Consider the following 21,124-nt stretch of genomic DNA (forward strand, 5'->3'; position numbering starts at 1 on the left):
ATAAATCTTTGCTTTGGTTGCTTTAGTTTGCCTCTTGAGGTTTGAAAATCTAGCGGTACTCTCCTCCAAAACCTCTAAGAATCAACACAGAAATCCTTTAGAAAACGTTCTTTTATAATCTTAAGGTTGGGGCTGATATCTACCTAACAGTCAATTGCTCTTTACTATTAGTTAATTGTTCCACTAAATTTGACTGTTGCACCTATAGAATGACTCTTACTTTCTCAGCTTTGACTACTAATAATTGACTATTACTGTTCATTAATCGATTTGCTACATCAATCTAGTCTCCAACGACCCAAAAATCTTTTGTTTGCTACAACATTGACAAGATTATTATTGTGCATCAATCACAGTCAAGTTCCAAACAATATATTTGTGGTTACTGTTCCATCAATTGATTGTTGAAACACATCAATGATGTGTTCATTAGTTGATTGATCAACCCATTAATTAGTTAATGGGGTAGCAAACCCCTTAAACTCCCCTCAAATCCTGAATTTAGGATTTATGATTTCACTAGTTGATCGCTATTACCTAGCAGTTGACTAATACCTCTATTTCAGTCTTATCATAGATGAATTCTCGTCTTGTTTAGTATCTGATTGATTTCAATTTACTAGAACTTTCTTTGCTAGTATCTGATCAATCTTGACTTGTCAAGACTTTTTGTAATTTAACATTTGATCACTTGCCTGCTAGGACTTCATTATTATCTAGCATCCGGTAGACCTTGATCTATCATGATTTCATCATTGTCAAATATCTAGCTCTTCTTGACATATTTGGACTTGGTCCTTATGACTCACTTAGACTTCATTCTTGCCAACTCTTTATTGGACTTTCAACTGTTAAGTGTCTAATCAATCGTGACCCACTCAGACTTCTTTACTATCAAGTATCCGGATAAACCTTAACCTACTAAACTCTTTACTCAACCATTCACATCTAAGCTAATCTTGGTCAGCTTGACTTGAGGTCGATTTCTAAGAATATTTCTTTCCAACAATCTCTCCCTTCACTTACCATTTCATTCTCATCAACAATACTGATCAAACATCAAAACTCAATTTGAAATAACTTGAACTTGATCAATCTTGACCCGAAATTGATTGCACTAAAAAAAAAAAAATTAGAGTTTGAATTCCAAATGAGACAAATATCTTATAAGTTTGTTTTTAAGTATACATAAGTTATGCTCTAAATTTATATGGTAGTAAAATCAAGATAGAAGACCTTTTATCTTTAATCAATCTATCAATCAGGTTTGGTGTTAACTGGTTCACTATTTTCTAATCAATCTATCAAATACGGTGAAGCGGTAACTTAAATTAGGTGAATTTTGACATCTGTGGAGGCGCCTCCTATGTAGAGTAGCGCCCAAGCTTGTCGCGCAAGGATGTTGCCCGAGATCAGATCCTCTGTTCTGAATTTTCCCTGTCCCCGTGTCCCACTCGTCGCCCCTAGCCCACTATGGTCGCTGGTCCAACCAGAACGATACCCTAGGGGGAAGGTGAACCCAGGGGAATCACTGTCGGTGCGATCGGTGCTGGAATATGGCCGGATCTGAGCAGAAGCTTAGATCAACAATGGAGGAAATCTTGCTCGGATCCTGTCAGATTCTAGGTATCGTGCACACACATTGCATGTGTAATATATTGTATGAATACACATAAATTAGTATTTTAAACCCATAAATTAGACTTGGTAAGGGTGTGCTAGGTCCATATAGTAGTGTAACGTAAGGGCGACGCTTGAGAACCCTAGCACTCTCCCTTATAAAAAATTAATATAATTTTTTATATCATATATTAAATTGATAAGAACGATACTACAGTTGTCTTAGCTAAAAGATTGAGAAATGTGTACTTTCTAATATCACCGACTTATGATATTTATAGAAACTTTTTCTCTCGTGATGTTGTCAATCCTAAGATATGAGATTAAAGAAAATCATAGCAGTACATATTTTTTATATAAAATATGTAGAAAAATTACTAATAAGTTTTAAAATTATTTTTATTATGAAAAGAAAAAGAATATTAATGAAATTTAATTTTAAATTTCCTCAAAATTAGTTATTAATAGTCATTCTTAATTAAATAGTAAAATATTAATTTTTTTATTAATAAAATTTAATTTGATCGTAAGCATGCTGAAGGTTTTATCAAAACTCATTTTGGACTTATCGATTTAATTCACTTTATATATTTTAATAATGAAATTAAATTTTATTATAGAACTAAATTTAGTTAATGCATCTTAATGGTCGAGTTTAAAAAAATTATAAACGTAACTAGTGGTGATAGTAAGACTCTATTAAATTTTTCTATCGGTCAATAAATCAAGAATGGCTAGTGTCTCGAATTTTAGTAAAGTCAAGATAAATATCTTCTTTATGTGTTAATCACTATCGTTCATGATTTATTTTTTTCATATTAATTTTAGAACGGATTGACCAGAGGAGACAAATGTATTATCTTTTTTACCACCAAAAATGGCTAGCGTCATGTGACGAAATTTTTTTTATAAATTTAGATCGCTTAAATATACTGTCACTTGTCACTGCTAGTCCCGGGGCTTAATTCAAAGGGTTTAGTGTTTATGGTTAGGAGTCACAATTCGTATACTAATTTATTTTTTTTAAAAAAAAAATCTTAAATCTTAAATTTTAATAAAATATAATCTATAAATAAAAACAAAATATTTAAAATATCATTAAAACTCTTTTATAATTTATTTATTATCCAGTTTTTGTTGGATGGCGGGGGACGATCATTGCCTATTTGCCTCCATTATTTTCTCCGAAGAAGCCTGCGCCTTTCATGGCCTCCCGTCACCATCTCCGGCCGCCCACCCTCCACCTCCACCTCCACCTCCTCCATCTTATTTCTCAACTTCCCCGCCCTTGCCCCTTCTGCTCCTCGAGCCGCCACTCTTCCTGCCCAAAAGATCCGAGGTGCAGAACAGGAAGAGTTGGCCAATGCCACTTCTTGGTTTGCCTTGCATTCCATGAGCAGAGGCGATTCATAAGGAACCATGAAATGCTTTTCTTGCCTCACCCTCAGACGCCATCGGAGGACTCGGAAGCGGCCCGTGGAGCAGCAGCGCCCATTCGATTCCGGCGGTTTGTCTTGCGGTGTATGATTGTTTTGCGTCTCGAAATTGGATTATGGCTAGGTTTTTCGTAATTATTCTTGCCACTTTTGGATGCAGAGTTTGAGACCGCGGCGGCGTTTTCTCCCGATGGGGCGAAGACCTTGGCGCAGGGGTTTACCCTGCGGGAACTCGCCGCCGCCACCCGAAACTTCAAGCTGGCTAATTTGGTAGGAGAAGGTGGGTTCGGAAAGGTGTTCAAGGGGCGATTGGAATCTAGCCAGGCAGGCCACGCTACTTTCATTTAGTCTCCTTTATTTGAAACCCTAGTTTGTTTTGTCATCCTTCTGCTTGAATTTACCAAAAGGATTATCTTTTTTTGGGATTTTTAAGAATAGGTTGTGGCAATTAAGCAGCTCAAAAGGGGAGGATCTCAGGGTACTCAAGAGTTCCTTGTCGAGTGCTTGATGCTGACAATGGTCCACCATCCCAATCTCGTCAACCTGATTGGATACTGTGCTGAAGGAGAGGAGAGGCTCTTGGTTTATGAGTATATGCCGCATGGTAGCTTGGAGCGGCACTTATTTGGTATACCTCCTCTCTTCATATTTTCTACTGTTGGATCATCTTAAGAATTCTAGGACAGTCTTTGGTACAGTGATTTGAGACCTGATGAAGTAGCTATACCTACTTTTGATTTCATTACCTTTGATTCCATTCGATGCTTAGGTGATTAGTTTGAGTTGGAATAGCCATTCTAGTAGAATGACAGTTCGATTTTGTTAATTTTAAGTTCTATACCTGAATGAACATTCTTCAATTTATCCATTAATCTTATTTAATGGAAACAACTATTTCATGTATATTTCATTCATATGGTAAAACCAAACATAAGAAAATAAAAAATCATTCCACTTATATTCCATTCTAGAAACATTCCAAATTCAACAACTATTTAGAGTCGTTGCATGAATTATTTGGCCATTGAAGTATATGTGAAATTATATTGTTATTGGTATCAATATCTTTTAAGTCAATTTTAACTGTGTTAAATTTTTTTTTTTCTCCCCATTACACTTGCACCTTCAATGAAATTGATTCAACTTGTCTAATCAATGAATTATTAGCTGTATTTGAACCTATCCATATCATATTAACCTATTTCTGTTCATTTATTAGTAATTAAATCTACCTGAACGTCTCTCTATAGTATTGTTTTATTTTTATTTTTATGAGATATATCTTGAATATAGCTTGTAAATTTGTTTATTGTTATTAAGACTAGTTCCAAATATTGTACACATCCTAAATGTTGTTTGTAGATACAATTATTAAAACATCTTCTAATGGAATGACAAATTCATTTTATTAATATCAGGTTCTAAGACCTAAAATCTCCTAAAAACACTTAATTTATTTTCCCCAAACATGGTGTATAAACAAAAGAATATTTTTTTAAAACCATATTAATCACATTTACATATTTATCCCTCAGAATTTTGATTGTTTTGAAACTAATCATAATGATAAAACATTCGTCACACCTATTTTTTGTTTGAATTGAATCACCTTCGATATTGTGCTAGTTCTGAATTACCATATTCACCCTGATGTTGTCCTAAAATCTAATCTGAAAAAATCATTTTCAATTGACCTGCACTATATATCAAACAAGCAATGCACATATAGTGATATGTAAATAAGGTTTGCGAGCTCATAAAGTGTCAATGATTTTGTTGAAAATCAAATATTTGTTATCTTTCTGTAAGAATGAATGATTATCAGTATTGTGCTATGGTTTTTCATGATTTCTAAGGTGCTGTAACTTGGCATTACCTTGGCAGCCTTTTAACATTCTCATTCACTTGCCTCATTTCATGAACTGGAATTGATAACTATGAAGAAAAAACAATTTTGGTTTGTAATAAGAGAGATTTATCAAATTCTTTAGGCATTCTCTTTGAGAAAGTCTGTTTCCAATTATGTTCTTGTATCGATCTCAATGAATTTAAATCACCATATTAAAGTTTTGTGTTTAGCAATTTCAACCATGAAATGGGATATTCTAAGACATCATTATTGTTTTATTATTATTTTTTCTTCTTTAAGTGTTGATATATATATAAACTTGTTACCTTGCACAAGATGGCCTGGGTCTAGGGCCTGACGTGGAGGAAGAGAGGAGCGGGATGAGAGGGGAAGAGGGTTTAGGACTTTGGTTTTGAAAACCAGCGACGGGAAGTGAAGGGAAGGGAAGAGAGAGAGCCAAAATGTAGTCGTGCGTTTTGAAGAGAAGAAGAAAATGATAGATTTTTGTCTGCGTCAGTTCGCCACGTTGACCGTCGCCCACAATCGCCTATATAAGAGTGTGCAGGGTAACAAGTTTGATATATAATGTTCATATAAAAAATCACATTTAGCATTTAAAACAAACTTACAGTTAAAAGACCAGCAAATCCCTTGAGGTACAGAAGCTTGATGCAAAAAGATCCCCGATGGTAGTTAATTGGGGAGCAATAAATTGATGAATTGCTTAAACCCAATTGAATCTACCTAGATTTTCAAAATCATCTACTATCTACAAGACCTAATGGAGCCTTATATATACTAGACAAAAATAAAACACAAATAAATATACACAAAATGTATACTTTACAAAATACTAAAACATCATGATCTACTTCAACTCTATAAGAATAGAATTTCAACAACTCAATTCTTGATCTAGTAGGTTCTTTTTTATTAGAGAAGTGAGCAAGAAAGAGGTCACCCGATGCATTAGTTGAGTTCATAGTAACGGAAACACCTCTATCTGAAATACCTAGCAATAGAGATACATCTCTTCTAGTGAAAGTTACTAGACAATTGAAAATTTAAATTGATTAGTTTTCTATTATGCACTTCTAACTTTCAATACTTGAAAGTGTACCTGAAAATATAAAGGTTTGAGATGCCGAATCCCAACTTTGAAATATATTCACGAGTAGATCACGAATTTGCTGAATATCTTGTATGCCAAAAAAATAGCAAAGGGGGTTGTTTAATGATCATTTTGTGTCGATCATGTAAATGAACAGAACAACAATCTTGCCCTTTCATTGTTGGACGGCCAAAAAAATCATTAAAGTGATCTAAAACATTGGTCCATTGAAGTTTATGACCACGATCAACTGATGATTGGAATTCCATGGCAAAATATCAATTATTAACATAAATAAACAAATGTATATATTCAAAAATAATATTTCTATGATTAAGGAAAACCATCACATGTTGTGCTGGTTTTTACAAACCAGCACAATGTTGTTGCTAGTATTAAAAAAACACCACCACGTTGTAGTTGGTTTGCAAACACCAGCACCGAGGTTGGTGCTGGTTTGCAAACACCAGCACTAAGGTTGGTGCTGGTTTACAAAAATTAGCTACAACGATGGATAAAAGAAAAACACTCAATGTACCTTTGCAACTCCCATGGAATGCGCCATTAAGGAACACAAGTAGAAAATGGGGAGGAGGGAGATGTGCAGGTTGGACGAAAACCCTAACTCATTCCACGCGAGCTGATCGCTGAAGAAGATGGCTTGGGTCTAGGGTCTGACGCGAGGGAAGAGAGGAGCGGGATGAGAGGGGAAGAGGGTTTAGGGCTTTGGTTTTGAAAACCAACAACGGGAAACGAAGGGAAGGGAAGGGAAGAGAGAGCCAAAATATGCCCGCGCGTTTTGAAGAGAAGGAGAAAATGCTGGATTTTTGTCTGTGTCAACTCGTCACGTTGGTTGTCGTCCACAATCGGCCATATAAGGGTGTGGGGTGTGCAGGGTAACAAGTATATATATATAAGCATTTAACTTGAAGCCTTAGCTATGTTGTGAGCTCAAAAACTAAAAAAAGGAAAGGAAAAATCTCCACCACCATGAATGTAACTTCATGTGAGATATTCTATATCATTCTTTCTCTGATAATATCTTATTAGCATTATATCAGTTGTTGATTGATTAGTGTGCCTCAAATCTTGTCTTAACTGCCTCATGGCCTTTTTTCCCCTTCCAGATCTGTCTCCCAATAAGGAACCACTTGATTGGAATACCAGAATAAAGATAGCTCTTGGTGCTGCAAAAGGGGTCACATATTTGCATAATGTTGTTAGCCCCCCTGTCATTTACCGTGACCTAAAATCGGCTAACATACTCTTAGACAGTGAGTACAACCCTAAGCTTTCTGACTTTGGACTAGCAAAGCTTGGGCCTGTCGGTGACAAGACTCATGTTTCAACAAGGGTGATGGGGACGTTTGGCTATTGTGCTCCAGATTATGCAATGAGTGGCAAATTAACTGTTAAATCTGATGTTTATAGCTTCGGTGTGGTTCTATTGGAACTGATGACTGGAAGAAGGGCTTTCGATGATACTAAGAGCGTAGGGGAGCAGAATTTGATTACATGGGTATGTATCATTTTGCAGCAATTCAATCTTTTAACAAATTAACTTGCACAATGGATTTCCTTTCATGTGATATATGCAATTTCATAGTGTCAATTTTTGTTTACTTGGTCTAATACACAATCCAGAAAATTCATATGAATCCGTTATTCACTTTAGCTTATCAGATTTGTTACCCAGTCATTAGAAGGAATCCTTCTAGTCTTCTCATGTATTATCTATATGTCCAAGTGAAGTAAATTGCTTGCTATATTGCATTCTCATGTCATTGTTGATTATGATGTTTTGCTTTCTTAATTGGCAGTCGCGTCCTTTCCTCAAGGACAAGAGGAGGTTCACCCAATTGGCAGATCCCATTCTGCAAGGAAGCTACCCTCTGCGCCCCTTCTACCAGCTCGCTGTAACCACTTCAATGTGCCTACATGATCAGCCCCACATGCGCCCTTCGATGCATGAAGTATCGATAGCCTTGGACCATGTGGCCTCTCAACCATTCGTTCCGAGCAGTGACCACAAGATCTAACAATCCTGAACTTGAAAGCATAGTTTAAGACCTCATTCTGGCGGCAAAAGGAAGTGCAGCAAATAACTTAGAGTTTCGAAAGACTCGTCTTTTGCTAAAATTTCTAATAACTTGTTTAACTTCTTGGTCTAGTTATGAATTCAAGGATGAGAAGATGATGGAATAATAGAATTGCTGGCTTCCCTCTGCACAGATTTCGATTGTAATGCTATTACTCATCATCATCTGGTTGAAGCATTCAGATATATGTGCTAATAATTCAAATACTTCAGATTAACACCATTTGTTGATACTAAATTCTGGAGAAAGCTTTTTTTGTACAGAAGTTATGTAATACGTCGTGATTAACCATGCAAATTAATTGCATAATCTGTGTATCTCAAGGCACCTCAAGTTTGGAATTTCATGGACACTGTTCAGATTCAAAAGGCATCATTATCCAAAACATACTAAAAATAAGAATGTTATGATTCTTACTATAAAATTTTTGACAGAAAAAAATGGATGGTATAAGTAGCATTATTTCCTTTTTTTATGCAAATATATGCATTTTATCTCTATCAATTTGTATTTGTTAGAATTAGAAAAGAAATCATTAGTGTTTACCTTTTATTTTTGGGAAAATCAAAAGTCCATTTACATTTTCGTGATGGATATTTTCTATTAAGGCGTCCCATTTGACTTTTGAACCGTCTAAAATATTGACCAACTTTTACCATAGTGATTTTATATTATTTCACAACTAGATTCAAATAATATTTTAATAAATAAAATAATTAATAGAAATTTTATGACACTTATTATATTTTAAATAAATATTATTTTATATTTATAATGTAAAAATTAGTAGGTAACTTCTATACGCAAGGAGCTTCTACAAAACTGACTAAACATGTAATAAGGGTATTTTGAGTAGTTAGCATTAAAAGAGATGCCTATTTGACTTTTTTTTTTTTCTTTATTTTTTTGTTACAATTATAATTCTATTTTGTTAATATTGCTTAATTTAATTAAAATTGCTTTTGCTCTGTAATAATTTTGATCTGCTAAAAATAAAATAAGATATTTTTTTTGATAGAATATCCGATAATAATGAAAATAAAAGAGTCTCTTTTGATTTTGATTTTTTGTCAAAATATTTCCTTTCTTTGTTTTTCCTTTTTTTTATTATTTCATTTTTTTTACAAAAAAATTTTCCAACTCTCTCTCAAGCGCTGCGCCTTGCTGGCGCGTGGGTAATAATTCGTGTCTTTTTTAACGAGTCCCTTTTATTTGCGGCAGCTCCAGATCGAGAAAGCCCCAATCCGGCGATAGGAACCGAGCGCAACCCTCCGTGTCGCTCTTCGATCCTTGGAAGAAGCAGCGCATCCTCCGGATCTGGGGCGTCGTGGTGCGGATCTCGGCCCGGAAGGTCTGTTCTTTTTAACCTATCGATCTCTGGAAGCCTATGGTTTGAGGGTGATTTTTTTCCCTCCTTTTTGGGTGACGTTGTCTTTTGTGCTTTACTTACAACGGAAGCATCTGGATGAACCCAGGTCGGAGCGAATGTATAGCGGAGCTGTTGAGGATCTGTGAGTAGATCGTGTTGTGCCGAAAGGTATCTTGTATTTGGATTCTTATGAACTATCATATGATTTGGTCTGCTGGTAGTTAGCTTATTTGTGGCTATTTTAATTGAGATAAGAAACTCTGAGAATGTCGACACAGCTTTGCTCTTGAAATCTTCGACTAATTAAGAAGGAAAATTGAGTGTTTGATAGTCTTCCCAAAATCTATAGTGACTTGTTTATTTTTTGTTCCAACTGACATGCTTTAGGCGACTTCTTTTGTTTCAGTTTTGGAGGAGAGGTGCAGATTCAGTTTGGGATATCAGAGTTTTTCAGAGAGATGCTGAAAACACAAATGTGTGTTTAATTGAGATGAGGGATGTTAACAAAATTGATAAACCTATTTAAGGCCTGCTGGCAGCAATCAAACTTATATGCCCGCTCAGGTTCTGATGTGGTTGGTCGACAGGATGGGCTTCTATGGTACAAGGACAGTGGGCAGCATGTTTATGGTGAGTTTTCAATGGCGGTTGTACAGGCAAATAACTTGCTTGAGGATCAGTGCCAGCTTGAGTCAGGACCTCTAAGTTCGCTTGAATTGGGGCCATATGGGACTTTTGTTGGGGTTTATGACGGGCATGGTGGTCCAGAAACTTCTCGTTATGTCAATGATCATCTATTTCAGAACCTGAAGAGTAAGCTCTGTACTTGCACAATTCCAGTTTATTCTGCATTAATGCTTAGGAACTTCAGGCATTCATATGACTGATGATGAAAGCAAATTAATTGTTCTATAATATAAGTACAGTCTTGTTATATCAAAAAATTCATGCTAAAAAAATTTAGTAAAAAATATTTATGGACCCAGTGCATCTTTTTTTAACTAATAAATTGTAAAATAGTTTCCTTGTTTCCCATTCTTTAGGTTATCCTTTGATTGTTTCTGCTTCATGGCATCATGAATGTTTTGTTTGGTCTATTAAGTTGTTTAGCTGTGGTTAATTTCAGCTCCTGTTTGAAACAAGATAATGGTTTTGGTGCTGAGTGAATAGGAGAAATACTAATATACATGTATCCTGATTATATTTGCCCCTTTCATGGAAATTACTATATATTTCTTGTTCCTATTTAACTTTTACAATTCATTTCTGATTATTTTTCATTGTGCGTTGTATTTGTTTGCCTAGTTCCTGTTTGCTACTTTGTAGACGAATCTCAATTCTTAATCAGGATCCGACAGGATGTGCTGCATGATGTATTTAAAAGGATACTTCTTTCATAATATAGTGATATTCATTGCCTATTCTCATAGAAATTGTTTTGACAGGATTTGTGACAGAGCAGGAGTCCATGTCCATTGATGTAATAAGGAAGGCATACCAAGCAACAGAAGAGGGGTTTATTTCCTTGGTGACCAAACAATGGCCTGTGAAGCCTCAGATTGCAGCTGTTGGCTCATGCTGTCTAGTTGGGGTAATCTGCGGTGGTACACTCTATATAGCTAATCTTGGTGACTCCCGTGTTGTTCTAGGAAGAGGTGTGAAAGCAACTGGAGAAGTTTTGGCTGTGCAATTATCAGCAGAACACAATGTAGCAATTGAATCTGTGAGGCGGGAGCTGCAGTCAATGCGTCCTGATGATAAACATATTGTTGTTTTGAAGCATAATGTGTGGCGTGTCAAGGGCCTAATCCAGGTAGATTGATGTTTGTTTTCTTAGGTACATTATTATGCTTAAAAAAAAATACATGCTTGATTTGATGGTCAACGGGTTCTATTGGTTGGAAGAGTGGCCCATGTGTCTGATGGTTTTCTGTCATATCTGCTACATATTGTGATCATATGCACTATTTCAGATTAAGTTTTATTTCATTAATCATTCAACACATATTTTATTTATGAAGAAGTGAGTTAGACCTTTCCCCTTATTTCTAGCCTGCCAATTATTGCTACGAACTTTATTTGGAGTCTTGGCTCAGACCTTTGTCATTTCAAGAAAGCAAGGTCCAGATCACTTGAACCAATTTAGGTCATAGGAGAGATGTAAGTTCCAGATTGGAATCCTGATAAAATTGGAGTAGGTCTAATTAGGATGTGACCTAAGCTGGTACAAATCTAACAGTGACATACTTGACAATACTCTTTCCCATTCCTGATATCACTAATGTATGTTTTTTTATTATTAGTGAATAATATATTTGGAGCTTGATTTCCCTTAAAGAAAATTACTTTATTTTGTTCCAGGTTTCCAGGTCAATTGGTGATGTGTACCTAAAAAAGTCTGAATTCAATCGGGAACCATTGCATGCAAAATTCAGACTCCGGGAGCCATTTAAGAAACCTATATTAAGTGCAGAACCAACAATTACTGTGGAACCACTGCAACCTCAAGATCAGTTCCTTATATTTGCATCTGATGGGCTTTGGGAGCATTTCAGCAATCAAGAGGCTGTTGACATTGTTCAAAGCAACACTCGCAGTGTGAGTTTAATTTATTTCCCTCTTAACTGATGTCGTAGATTACAGTATTATCACTATTTCCCCACACTTTATATAGTTCATCTTGGAACCCCTCTTGCTTTTGATTTGGGATAGAATACTCTAAATACCAAGGCTAAGTGCATGAGGAAGCATTTACCAATGTTGATGCATTTGCAATTTGCATATGGTAGGTTGTGTTTCTTTTTTTAGTTACTCTTGTGAAGGAATTAGGTAAGTTGGATTATTGTCTGATTCAAAAGGTTGAGCATCAGCTAGGCTAACACTAACATGAACCGTGAAGCATCAATATAATATGCATCTGAGTGCCACTAAATACCCTACTGGTTATTACTTTTTTTGTTGGACCACCTGGAATGGTGGGATACAATAGGTTTGTGCTTGCACAAACATAAAATTTCTTTTGTTTTGGTACATTTGATTGTCTCTTTTTTTTTCATAAAACACATTCTTGAGTCAATTTATTAGAGGTAGACACAGGTTGAGTTAGCAGTGGTGAACCATGAAACATCAACATATTATGCATCTAAATGTCACTAAATACCTTGCTGCTCCCCCTTTTTTTAAAGCAAATACTTGTCTGTGGCACTTTTGTGGTAAACGAATGCATGGAACAGGTTGACAAGGTACTTCTTGTGATGTTTAAATAATGCATAGTTCCCAGTGATTCTGTTTTGGTTTGAGTAACTTTACAAATAACTCGAACAATAAAGGAATAAACAAGTCATAATTCATAAGTGAGCATTGAACATATAACAACAATAAAGAAACTGAAGTTTCTATTCTTTCTGAAAGAGTTCGACAAATGTTAGAAGCTATAGTCAATATCTTCCCCCCATGTTGATTACGATGTTAAATGCAAATTATTTCTATTACTAAACTATCAAGAAAAAAAGATTAAGTATCTTTCCAATCATGGTGGGCTGGATTTACATGGGTGTCTGAGTAAAAACATTTTCATAATCCCGCAGGGAAGTGCACGAAGACTTGTCAAAGCTGCACTACAAGAAGCAGCGAAAAAACGTGAGATGAGGTACTCTGATCTCAAAAAGATCGACCGTGGAGTTCGTCGGCATTTTCATGACGACATTACTGTAATAGTTGTGTTCCTCGACTCGAATCTTGTTAGCAGAGCTGACTCACTCAGGGGCCCCTCCCTGTCTGTAAGAGGGGGAGGCATCAATGTCCGAGCAAATTCTCTCTCGCCTATGTACAATACAAACTGAGCTCTCTGCCACATAAGTTCCACAATTGTAGATACTTGCATGTACTAAATCAAGCAGGCCAGCCTCTACACTGCCCACAATTTACACGAGAGAAGATGAGCTCCTGCTGCGAGGCTGCCTATCCGATGCGGATCGTCCTTCTGGTTTGAAGTCGCCCGCACAGATACTCCGTTGTGAATGATGATATTATGGACCATACATGCCTGATTCCATATATATTTTACCAGTAGTCCTTGAGCAAAAAGAGTACAAAACCTTTGTACTACCGAATTGAGCTGGAAAAGATAGTTTTTCTCTAATTGTGGAAATTCTCATTTTTCTTGGCTTAATCTCTTTCACTATTCTCAGTATGTTTAGTTTCATCAGTTAATTGAGTAAGCTTTAACAAAAAGCATATGTGATCTGGTTATTTTTTTTAAGGCACAACGAAACGGGAGCATCGATCTATTCCGTGAAGAAGGCTTGGAACCATCAGGATGAAGCAGAACTAGGCTACATTTTATGGCTGTAGTGATGCCTCTAGGAACTCTTAGTGTGTTGATGTTCCTGATCCATGACTTGATGATAGAACACGATTTGTTATTGTTGTCTTGGGGAAAATTTTTTTCCCATCTCTTAATTATTTGGTGGTCGATTATAAGTCGACTCCATGATTTATCTTTTTTTATATAATTTGGAAATTAATTGTGAGGGACGAGTGAAGGTAATTATCTTTGAGAGCAGATTTTCTGGTCTATAAATTGCGGATCAGAGGATGGTCTATTACATGAGGACCCTTGATTTGAATGGACCATATTTTTAAATAAGTAAGATTTATCCAAATCAAGAGTCCATATTAATGGATCATCCTCTAATCCATAATTTTAATTATGGATCAGAAGATCCTTACTGATTATCTTTTACCTATCCTCATTTGTTATTGTTGTCATTGCAAGGCTAGTCGAAGTCATCAAAATCCTGCTACTTTATTAAACTGAAATACAGTCTAATCTTAATACTAAGTCATAGATAATCACATTAACATCATCTGTGGAAAGTATGATAACCAGTGTTAAGGATGACAAAGAACAATATTTCTCGGAAATCCATATCGTGTCGAATTGCAAACATTTACGTTTACACGGTTTGGGAGGCAGAAGTACGACAGGGCAAGGAATGAACTCTGCCAATAGATTTGCATCAAGACGTTTTGAATGAATTGCCTCCTTGCTTAAAACTACCGAGATCCAAGTTCAAGTGATATGTAACTTCGACGATTATGGCAGTTGGTTTCTTCCCTTTTGATGCGGTCTGAATCCACCTTCTCCTATTGCAGGTCTTCTTGGCTCGACCACACCACTTAGTTAGGGTTTGCACTGGTAGAACTTCCCATCTTCTCTAGCCAAGCAATCCTCTAGGGGACTCCAAGTCCGTGGCCCTTGGATTCACTTCCGTAAAGCTTTTAGTCTTATACGTTGTCTCCCTGCAGCTCCGTCTGTGATCTGCTGCGCTTCCAAGCTACTGACCTTTGATCTGTGAACTTGGATTCGCCTATGTAGAGTCTTCGACCTTCTGTGAAATGTCATCTCCATGCAACTCCACCTATGATATTTTTTTTATTATTTTTTTTATAATTTATCACTTTAATCTCAATATTTTATTATTAATTTATTAACATTATGCTATTTATGTATATAAAATATCTTAATTTTTAAAATAAATTTTGATTTTATCTAAAAGAATTTTAAATCCTAAATTTAGGTATTCAATCTCAATCCAGTCCAGATCTAAATTAATCTAAAAAACCTCCGATCCTAACTCAATTCGAACTCAAAAAATCCATAACCACTATAGCTAATTGATGTGGAGAGGATGATGATATACCCGATCGACATCTTTACGTCATTATAATACTAGCTGATTGATATAAACCCTAGAATCTTTCACTGTTGGCGTGCGAACAGTCCTAATTTTTAATTAAACTGAAATGCTTGATGTTGCTTTAGAAACACGCGAGGTCACTAAACTAAGGTGTCATAAGAGAGAGCTGCACTCGCATGTCACGAAGAGGGAGGTACACTAATGATCGAATTTATTTTTTTAAAATCAAAGTTATTTAAAAATGTGGTTCGGATGCCTGGGAAATGATGACTGATCAAAGAAGATTGATGGAAGAGTTATATTTGATATTACACATTATTTATCTGTGTCTTTTGATAAATATCAAATGATGATATGTCTTTTGATAAATTGTCGAATTGATATTACACATTATTTATCTGTGTCTTTTGATAAATACCAAATGATGATATGTCTTTTGATAAATTGTCGAATATTTTTAAGTTATTGCCGTGGGTGGGTCCAGAGAAATACGTGCGTGATACGATTTAAGTTGCAGACGCAGACCCGCAAGTAAACATCAAGCAGTCGCGGCGCGAACTTAAGTATGCGCACTCCCGTCCAATTCTTCTCCTCGCCACTCCCTCTCCTCGCCTCTCCATGGAGTCGCGCGAGCCGCACGACGGAGAAGCGAAGGAGAAGGAAGATGAGGAAGAGCAGGAGCAGAAGGACGATGAAGTCCTAGGAGAAGAGGAGGAGGAGCTCGGTTTCTTTGATGCCGTCGAGTTCCTCCCGGCGCCCCACGAGGAACCTCCCCCTGACTCCCCTTCCCTTCCACCTCTTGAATCTACTTCCGCACTCTCCTCGCCATCTCCTTCCGATGCACCCTCCCTCCTCCGCCGACGCCGCCGCACTCTTTCCGCATCGAGCGATCAGATCGTGGGCTCCCCCTCCGATCCGCGACGGAACATCCTTCCCGCATCCGAAGGCCCGGAAATCGATTTGGGTTCTTCCTCGATTCCTCCGGGCCAGCTTGTTGATCGAGGGGATGGGCGACCGGAAACCTCAAATCTTGACCGCGAAAGAGGCGTTACCGCAGTCGGCGACGGAACCCGCCGGCGACTGGGATTCTTGGGATTGGTGGCCGAAGCTGTAATTATGGCTGTATTCTATTTCGTCGCTCTGCTAACTGGCCTCTTCATATTACCCATTAGGTTATTTCGCACCGCTTACCGTATCGTCACGGAACCTTTTCACGTTCTTCGCAGAGGGAGGGACGCGGTGAGGTTGAGATGCTATCGATTTTTCAGAGGCTTGTTCGATAGGGTTCACCCTTGGGTACTTGGGAACCGTATTGGACCGCAGCAAGCTTGGAATTGGCTGGTGAGGCTGGCAAAAGGGTGCTTCTGGTCTCTGTACGTCTGCATCGTTCTGTCTTCTCTTGTTGCAACCTCTTCCTTGGCGGCATTTCTGATCGTGCTTAACGTAGTGGAAGCGCCCATACGGATGACTGAGGAACTGAATTTTGATTACGCCTTGCCCAGACCCCAAGCTCTTGTGCCGATAACTGCATTGGATGGTTGTTTGGTTTCTGATGACAAGATTGATGATCTTGAAGTTTTACGGCTGGTGCCTCCGAAGCACAAATTGCAGCTGGCCATTTTATTGACTTTACCAGAGTCAGATTACAACAAGAAACTTGGGATCTTCCAGGTATCTGATACTGAATATCAAAGGCCCTTATTCTGAGCTTTGATGTTTCTGCAGGTTGATAGATGCTATCTTTGTTCTTCTGTTCTTTGCTTATTTGTACTTTTCCTCGAGGCTTTGGATAATCACACATCGTTTTCATACTGTTCCAGCATCCATGTATCATATTGTGCCTAGTTATTGCCATTTGTTACATTGCTGGTGACGCAAAATCACATCCCTTATTATATTCTAATTATTGCTAATATTTATTTTCTTGTCTAAAATCTACCATGTTAACTATCTATGACTCTTTTATAAACTTATTCTTACACTCTGTTTATTGGGAGGGAAAATGAATAATTTAAATGAAGAAGGGAACAAAGAAAGGAATCATGTTATTTTTTTATTTTAACTTTATAATTTTATTTGTTTACTTAGATGGAATTGAAAGGGGATAAATACTCTCACTTATTTATGTTTACAAGAAGTGTCTGTTTCATTGCTTCCATTTCCTCCTGATTTGAATGGAAATGAAATACATGCAATTAGATTCTTTTTTCCCTTCTCTATTGTCTTCCAAGTATATAAACAAGTGGAAAAAATGATCATTTTATTTTGATTTCTTTTCTTTTCTCTTATTTCCACCCGTCTTTTTTTCCCCACATAGATAAATAAAATCCATTTGCAATTTTTTTTCTTTATATTTCTTCATGATTTGTCAAATTAAACAAATAATATAGTTTATCTTTCAAAGATGAAATCAAATTGATATAAAAGACATACTGTTTCATTTCTTAGTCTTCTCTCAATCATCTTTTCCAAGTTTCATGATCTAATTCATCAGCTTACTCTCTCTATACTTAGAACAATATTATCTACACAGTTATTTTATAAATTGGTAGTAAATAAATTTTTCTTGCATTTCTTAGAATAGGTGTCTTCTTAATTCTCGAAGATTTGCTCTACACTGAATATTTGAAGTTTATATTGAGTATTAGTGGGATAAACTAACTAGGTCCTTTATAAACAAGTGTCTGCCTTTGGAAAAAATAATTTGTGATCCTATCTAATTTTGAAACTAAGACCTAGTTGTATAACATTTTTGTAAGATATATTGTTGGTTAGATTTTGTTCGTATTGAGGGGGACTGGCTTAATGAATTAATCCAGTACACTTAATTGGCCAATGAGCTTCCAATTTTTTTTCTATGAATCCTATGCACATCCCAAGTGAAACTGTGATTTCTTGGAATTGAAATAATGGCATGATGTTTTTCTTCCATTCTATTCTTATCTATTCCTTGTTCTTTTATGCAATTTACCTTCTGTCCGCATTCTCCCTTGTCTAACTTTTTGTTCAGTGTAAATTCTTCTCATAACAATTGGAAGCAGTAAAGTGAATTATGCATCTTGCAAATCCAACTATGGGATCAAAGCAGCATTATTTATTCATTTTTCTTTTGGCTATTCTTCACTTTTGTGTAAACACTAACTTATTTTAGCTGTCTATACTCTATAGTGTTTAGCTGGATTAATAATTAAAAAAAACAGTAGTTTATTGTTGCAAGGAACAATGGAATAAAGTACCAAAGCAAATAACCACCTGCATACATTTGATTAAATAATGAACATATGAAATGACTGCCAAGGTGGGAAGTGTCCAAGAACAAGACAAATCCTTTCTGACTTCTGAATGAAAAGATATCTGAGAAGCGTAATGAAGTTGAACAATTTTCTGCATTCATTTCCTACACTTCTCATCCAAGCTTGCTTTATTCGTTATCTTGAACTGCATTTTCTTGTGAGACTGAATTCCATGCACATACAATTGAATTGGATATTTGATCTTATTCTACACGTTGAGAATTCTTTGCTGGTAGAGTTGGACATGCATAGACAGAACTGGATGTTATTAGGCTGTTATTGTTTATTCAATAAATTAATTGCCAAATAAGAATACCTTTTGATGCCCATCATTTTTTTTTTCTCTCATCAAGAAATGCAAATGTTTGGAGCTTATTCTTTCATGTGATCTCCTCTGATCTTGTTCTTTGCCTTCTTTCAATTTGCTTTGACCTTGTCTTTTGTCATTTTTCAACTTTCATGTTTGTTAAAATTTTCTAATCATGTTTCAAACAATGTGAAGATGGATAAGTCTTGGATGATTCACGTACTTAGCCTAGAAAATTGAAATGTTCATTTAGTATATTAATCCTTTTGTTTGACTTTCTTGGTTGACAAATACCATATATTGTTAGTTTTATATCATCTACTAAGGCATTTCTTGGAATTGATGTCCGACAGAACTTGTAAACATATGTTTCATTTTGTTGTATCGGTGTAGAGAATTTCCGGCACGGTTAATTAACTTGGTCTTTCAAGTGCAGGTCAGGGTGGAATTATTGACTCCAGATGGCAATGTCTCATCTAGCTCATGGCGTCCATGTGTGCTCCACTTCAAGAGCTTTCAGTTTCACTTATTAGAGATGTTCCTCAAATCTGTGTTTATGTTAACTGGCTATTCTTCCGAGTCACAAGTTCTTATGGTACAAATGGATGGACTTACTGAAGGAAGAAAACCAACAGTATGCATTAGGGTGACTCTAGAACAGAGGGCAGGATATGGGGCTGGTGCCGGTATTCCCGAAATTTATTCTGCACATATGAAACTTGAATCCGAGCTTCCTCTGGTCAAGAGGATTATCTGGAACTGGAAGATAACTTTGTTCATCTGGACGACTATGGCATTGTTCAACCTGCAGCTCCTTACCCTACTTTTATGTTGCAGACCCATTCTATTTCCTAGAGTAAGGAGGGTTGATTTGCCAGTGACTCATCCACCATCTGGAGGTAACGGCCATCCACCATCGGCAGCAATATAGAGGTCAGGTGTTATTCAACCTGGAAACAACAATTTTGCTCGAGAGATTCAATTTTTCAAGCTCATGATAATGGTGGTTCTCAGGGGGGTACTACAATACGTTAACCTTGTAAATATATTGGATGTAGATTCGTCTGCTGCCATTTTGACTGCTCGATTGTCAGTCAACTTATCAGGGTTACCCTTCAGATTTATCCACGAATACTCGGTGTGTAAATAGCTTCTCGAGTTCAACTATTTCAAAGATTAGATTTGTTCACATCTGGTATGTTCTTCGATTTACATAGTTCCACACAGAAACAACTTATAGTTTAAGAGAAAGTGTTTGCAATTTTCTTTTCTTTTCTTTTCTTTTCCTTGTTCTACATGGAGATGATCAATCTTTTAACCTTGGGATTTCATCCAAGTGCATAACCGTCTGAGATACATGTAAGCGACTGCAATTAATTTCACATTGTTCGTCTTTCATTCTTATTCAGTGAAGTGGGGATGTGAATCATTTACAAATACATTTTGCAGAGTAGTTACTGACAATTAACCAAAGATGTTTACTAGTACAATTGTGTAGTAGTTAAAGTACAAATTCTAGGAAATCAAGTGGCTCTACTGTAGAATACTAAAATAGTATTTAACATGTGAAAAAAGAAGGGTAAATTATACATCCAAGTTAGTCATATGAATGATTTTTCTTTTGTTCTTGTTCTTAGGGATCATATCTAGTTTTTCTTTTAAAAAAAAAATCGATTTAGATAATATAATATACGTGCTAACTTCTATTAAAATAGATTTTCTTTTGTTCTTGTTCTTAGGGATCATATCTAGTTTTTCTTTTAAAAAAAAAATCGATTTAGATAATATAATATACGTGCTAACTTCTATTAAAATAGATTTTAAAGTCATTATAGATTTAAAGTGTTGTTTTGTTAATATATATATATATGAGCTACATTAAATATGACTATATAAAGGAATATAATTGAAAAATGTACATGTCGTTTATATATATATATATATGAGCTACATTAAATATGACTATATAAAGGAATATAATTGAAAAATGTACATGTCGTTTATCTAAAGAAAGGAGAGTGGTATATCTCTTGTAACACCCCCAAATAAAGTCCAATTTAGAAAAAATAATAATTCATTTATTCTTTTAATTTAGTCCGAATATAAACTTGCTCACTCATTGGTTAAGATTGATGAGTTGTGGGATTAATCCTAACCCTATTTTACTTTGGTTCAGTTGGTCCAGTAAAAGAATCTACTTGAATTAGGTTTTCACTCAATTCAATTTACCAAACATAAAAAAAATAAAATTAATGAAGGAACATTGTGGCAAAAGGTGAATACGCTCGTCCCCAGCACCCCCGTCAACCCATCCTAAGGTCAACACGGAGGAGATAAA

At 36.1% G+C, this 21,124-nt stretch overlaps 3 protein-coding genes and 1 pseudogene across 4 annotated transcripts; 3 read left to right on the forward strand and 1 right to left on the reverse strand.

Annotated features, from left to right (window-relative positions):
- Positions 1 to 1,708: 1,708 nt before the first annotated feature.
- LOC121993512 lies at positions 1,709 to 1,867 on the reverse strand (annotated as a pseudogene).
- Positions 1,868 to 2,773: 906 nt separating this feature from the next.
- Positions 2,774 to 8,472, forward strand: LOC121988366 (probable serine/threonine-protein kinase PBL7). The gene is made up of 5 exons (XM_042541736.1): positions 2,774 to 3,127; positions 3,217 to 3,380; positions 3,495 to 3,684; positions 7,144 to 7,535; positions 7,837 to 8,472. The coding sequence occupies exons 1-5, from the start codon at positions 3,040 to 3,042 to the stop codon at positions 8,053 to 8,055; spliced, it is 1,053 nt and encodes a 350-aa protein (XP_042397670.1). The 5' UTR covers positions 2,774 to 3,039; the 3' UTR covers positions 8,056 to 8,472.
- An 834-nt stretch (positions 8,473 to 9,306) lies between these two features.
- LOC121988367 (probable protein phosphatase 2C 60) lies at positions 9,307 to 13,655 on the forward strand. 2 transcript variants are annotated; one of them, XM_042541737.1, is made up of 6 exons: positions 9,307 to 9,466; positions 9,591 to 9,652; positions 9,891 to 10,297; positions 10,930 to 11,297; positions 11,846 to 12,082; positions 13,072 to 13,655. In XM_042541737.1, exons 3-6 carry the CDS (start codon positions 9,982 to 9,984, stop codon positions 13,324 to 13,326), a joined length of 1,176 nt encoding a protein of 391 aa, XP_042397671.1. In that variant the 5' UTR covers positions 9,307 to 9,466; positions 9,591 to 9,652; positions 9,891 to 9,981; the 3' UTR covers positions 13,327 to 13,655. The 2 variants fall into 2 exon arrangements, with proteins under 2 accessions (XP_042397671.1, XP_042397672.1); XM_042541738.1 differs by having other exon boundaries at positions 9,317 to 9,466; positions 9,574 to 9,652.
- A 2,066-nt stretch (positions 13,656 to 15,721) lies between these two features.
- LOC121988368 (seipin-2-like) lies at positions 15,722 to 20,174 on the forward strand. Its single transcript, XM_042541739.1, has 2 exons — positions 15,722 to 16,857; positions 19,223 to 20,174. The coding sequence occupies exons 1-2, from the start codon at positions 15,805 to 15,807 to the stop codon at positions 19,715 to 19,717; spliced, it is 1,548 nt and encodes a 515-aa protein (XP_042397673.1). The 5' UTR covers positions 15,722 to 15,804; the 3' UTR covers positions 19,718 to 20,174.
- The last annotated feature ends 950 nt before the right edge of the window (positions 20,175 to 21,124 follow it).

This window comes from Zingiber officinale, chromosome 6B (genome assembly GCF_018446385.1).
Source record: "Zingiber officinale cultivar Zhangliang chromosome 6B, Zo_v1.1, whole genome shotgun sequence".
Classification (NCBI taxonomy): Eukaryota; Viridiplantae; Streptophyta; class Magnoliopsida; order Zingiberales; family Zingiberaceae; genus Zingiber; species Zingiber officinale.

Bases quoted from the DNA above. Each gene is read 5' to 3' on its own strand.
- LOC121988366 (XM_042541736.1), top strand. From the start codon at position 3,040: ATGAAATGCTTTTCTTGCCTCACCCTCAGACGCCATCGGAGGACTCGG. The intron at 3,128-3,216 runs GTTTGTCTTGCG...TTTTGGATGCAG, and splicing joins GCGCCCATTCGATTCCGGCG to AGTTTGAGACCGCGGCGGCG. The intron at 3,381-3,494 runs GCAGGCCACGCT...TTTTAAGAATAG, and splicing joins GGCGATTGGAATCTAGCCAG to GTTGTGGCAATTAAGCAGCT.
- LOC121988367 (XM_042541737.1), top strand. From the start codon at position 9,982: ATGTTAACAAAATTGATAAACCTATTTAAGGCCTGCTGGCAGCAATCA. The intron at 10,298-10,929 runs GTAAGCTCTGTA...TTGTTTTGACAG, and splicing joins TCTATTTCAGAACCTGAAGA to GATTTGTGACAGAGCAGGAG. The intron at 12,083-13,071 runs GTGAGTTTAATT...ATAATCCCGCAG, and splicing joins TTCAAAGCAACACTCGCAGT to GGAAGTGCACGAAGACTTGT.
- LOC121988368 (XM_042541739.1), top strand. From the start codon at position 15,805: ATGGAGTCGCGCGAGCCGCACGACGGAGAAGCGAAGGAGAAGGAAGAT. The intron at 16,858-19,222 runs GTATCTGATACT...TTTCAAGTGCAG, and splicing joins AGAAACTTGGGATCTTCCAG to GTCAGGGTGGAATTATTGAC.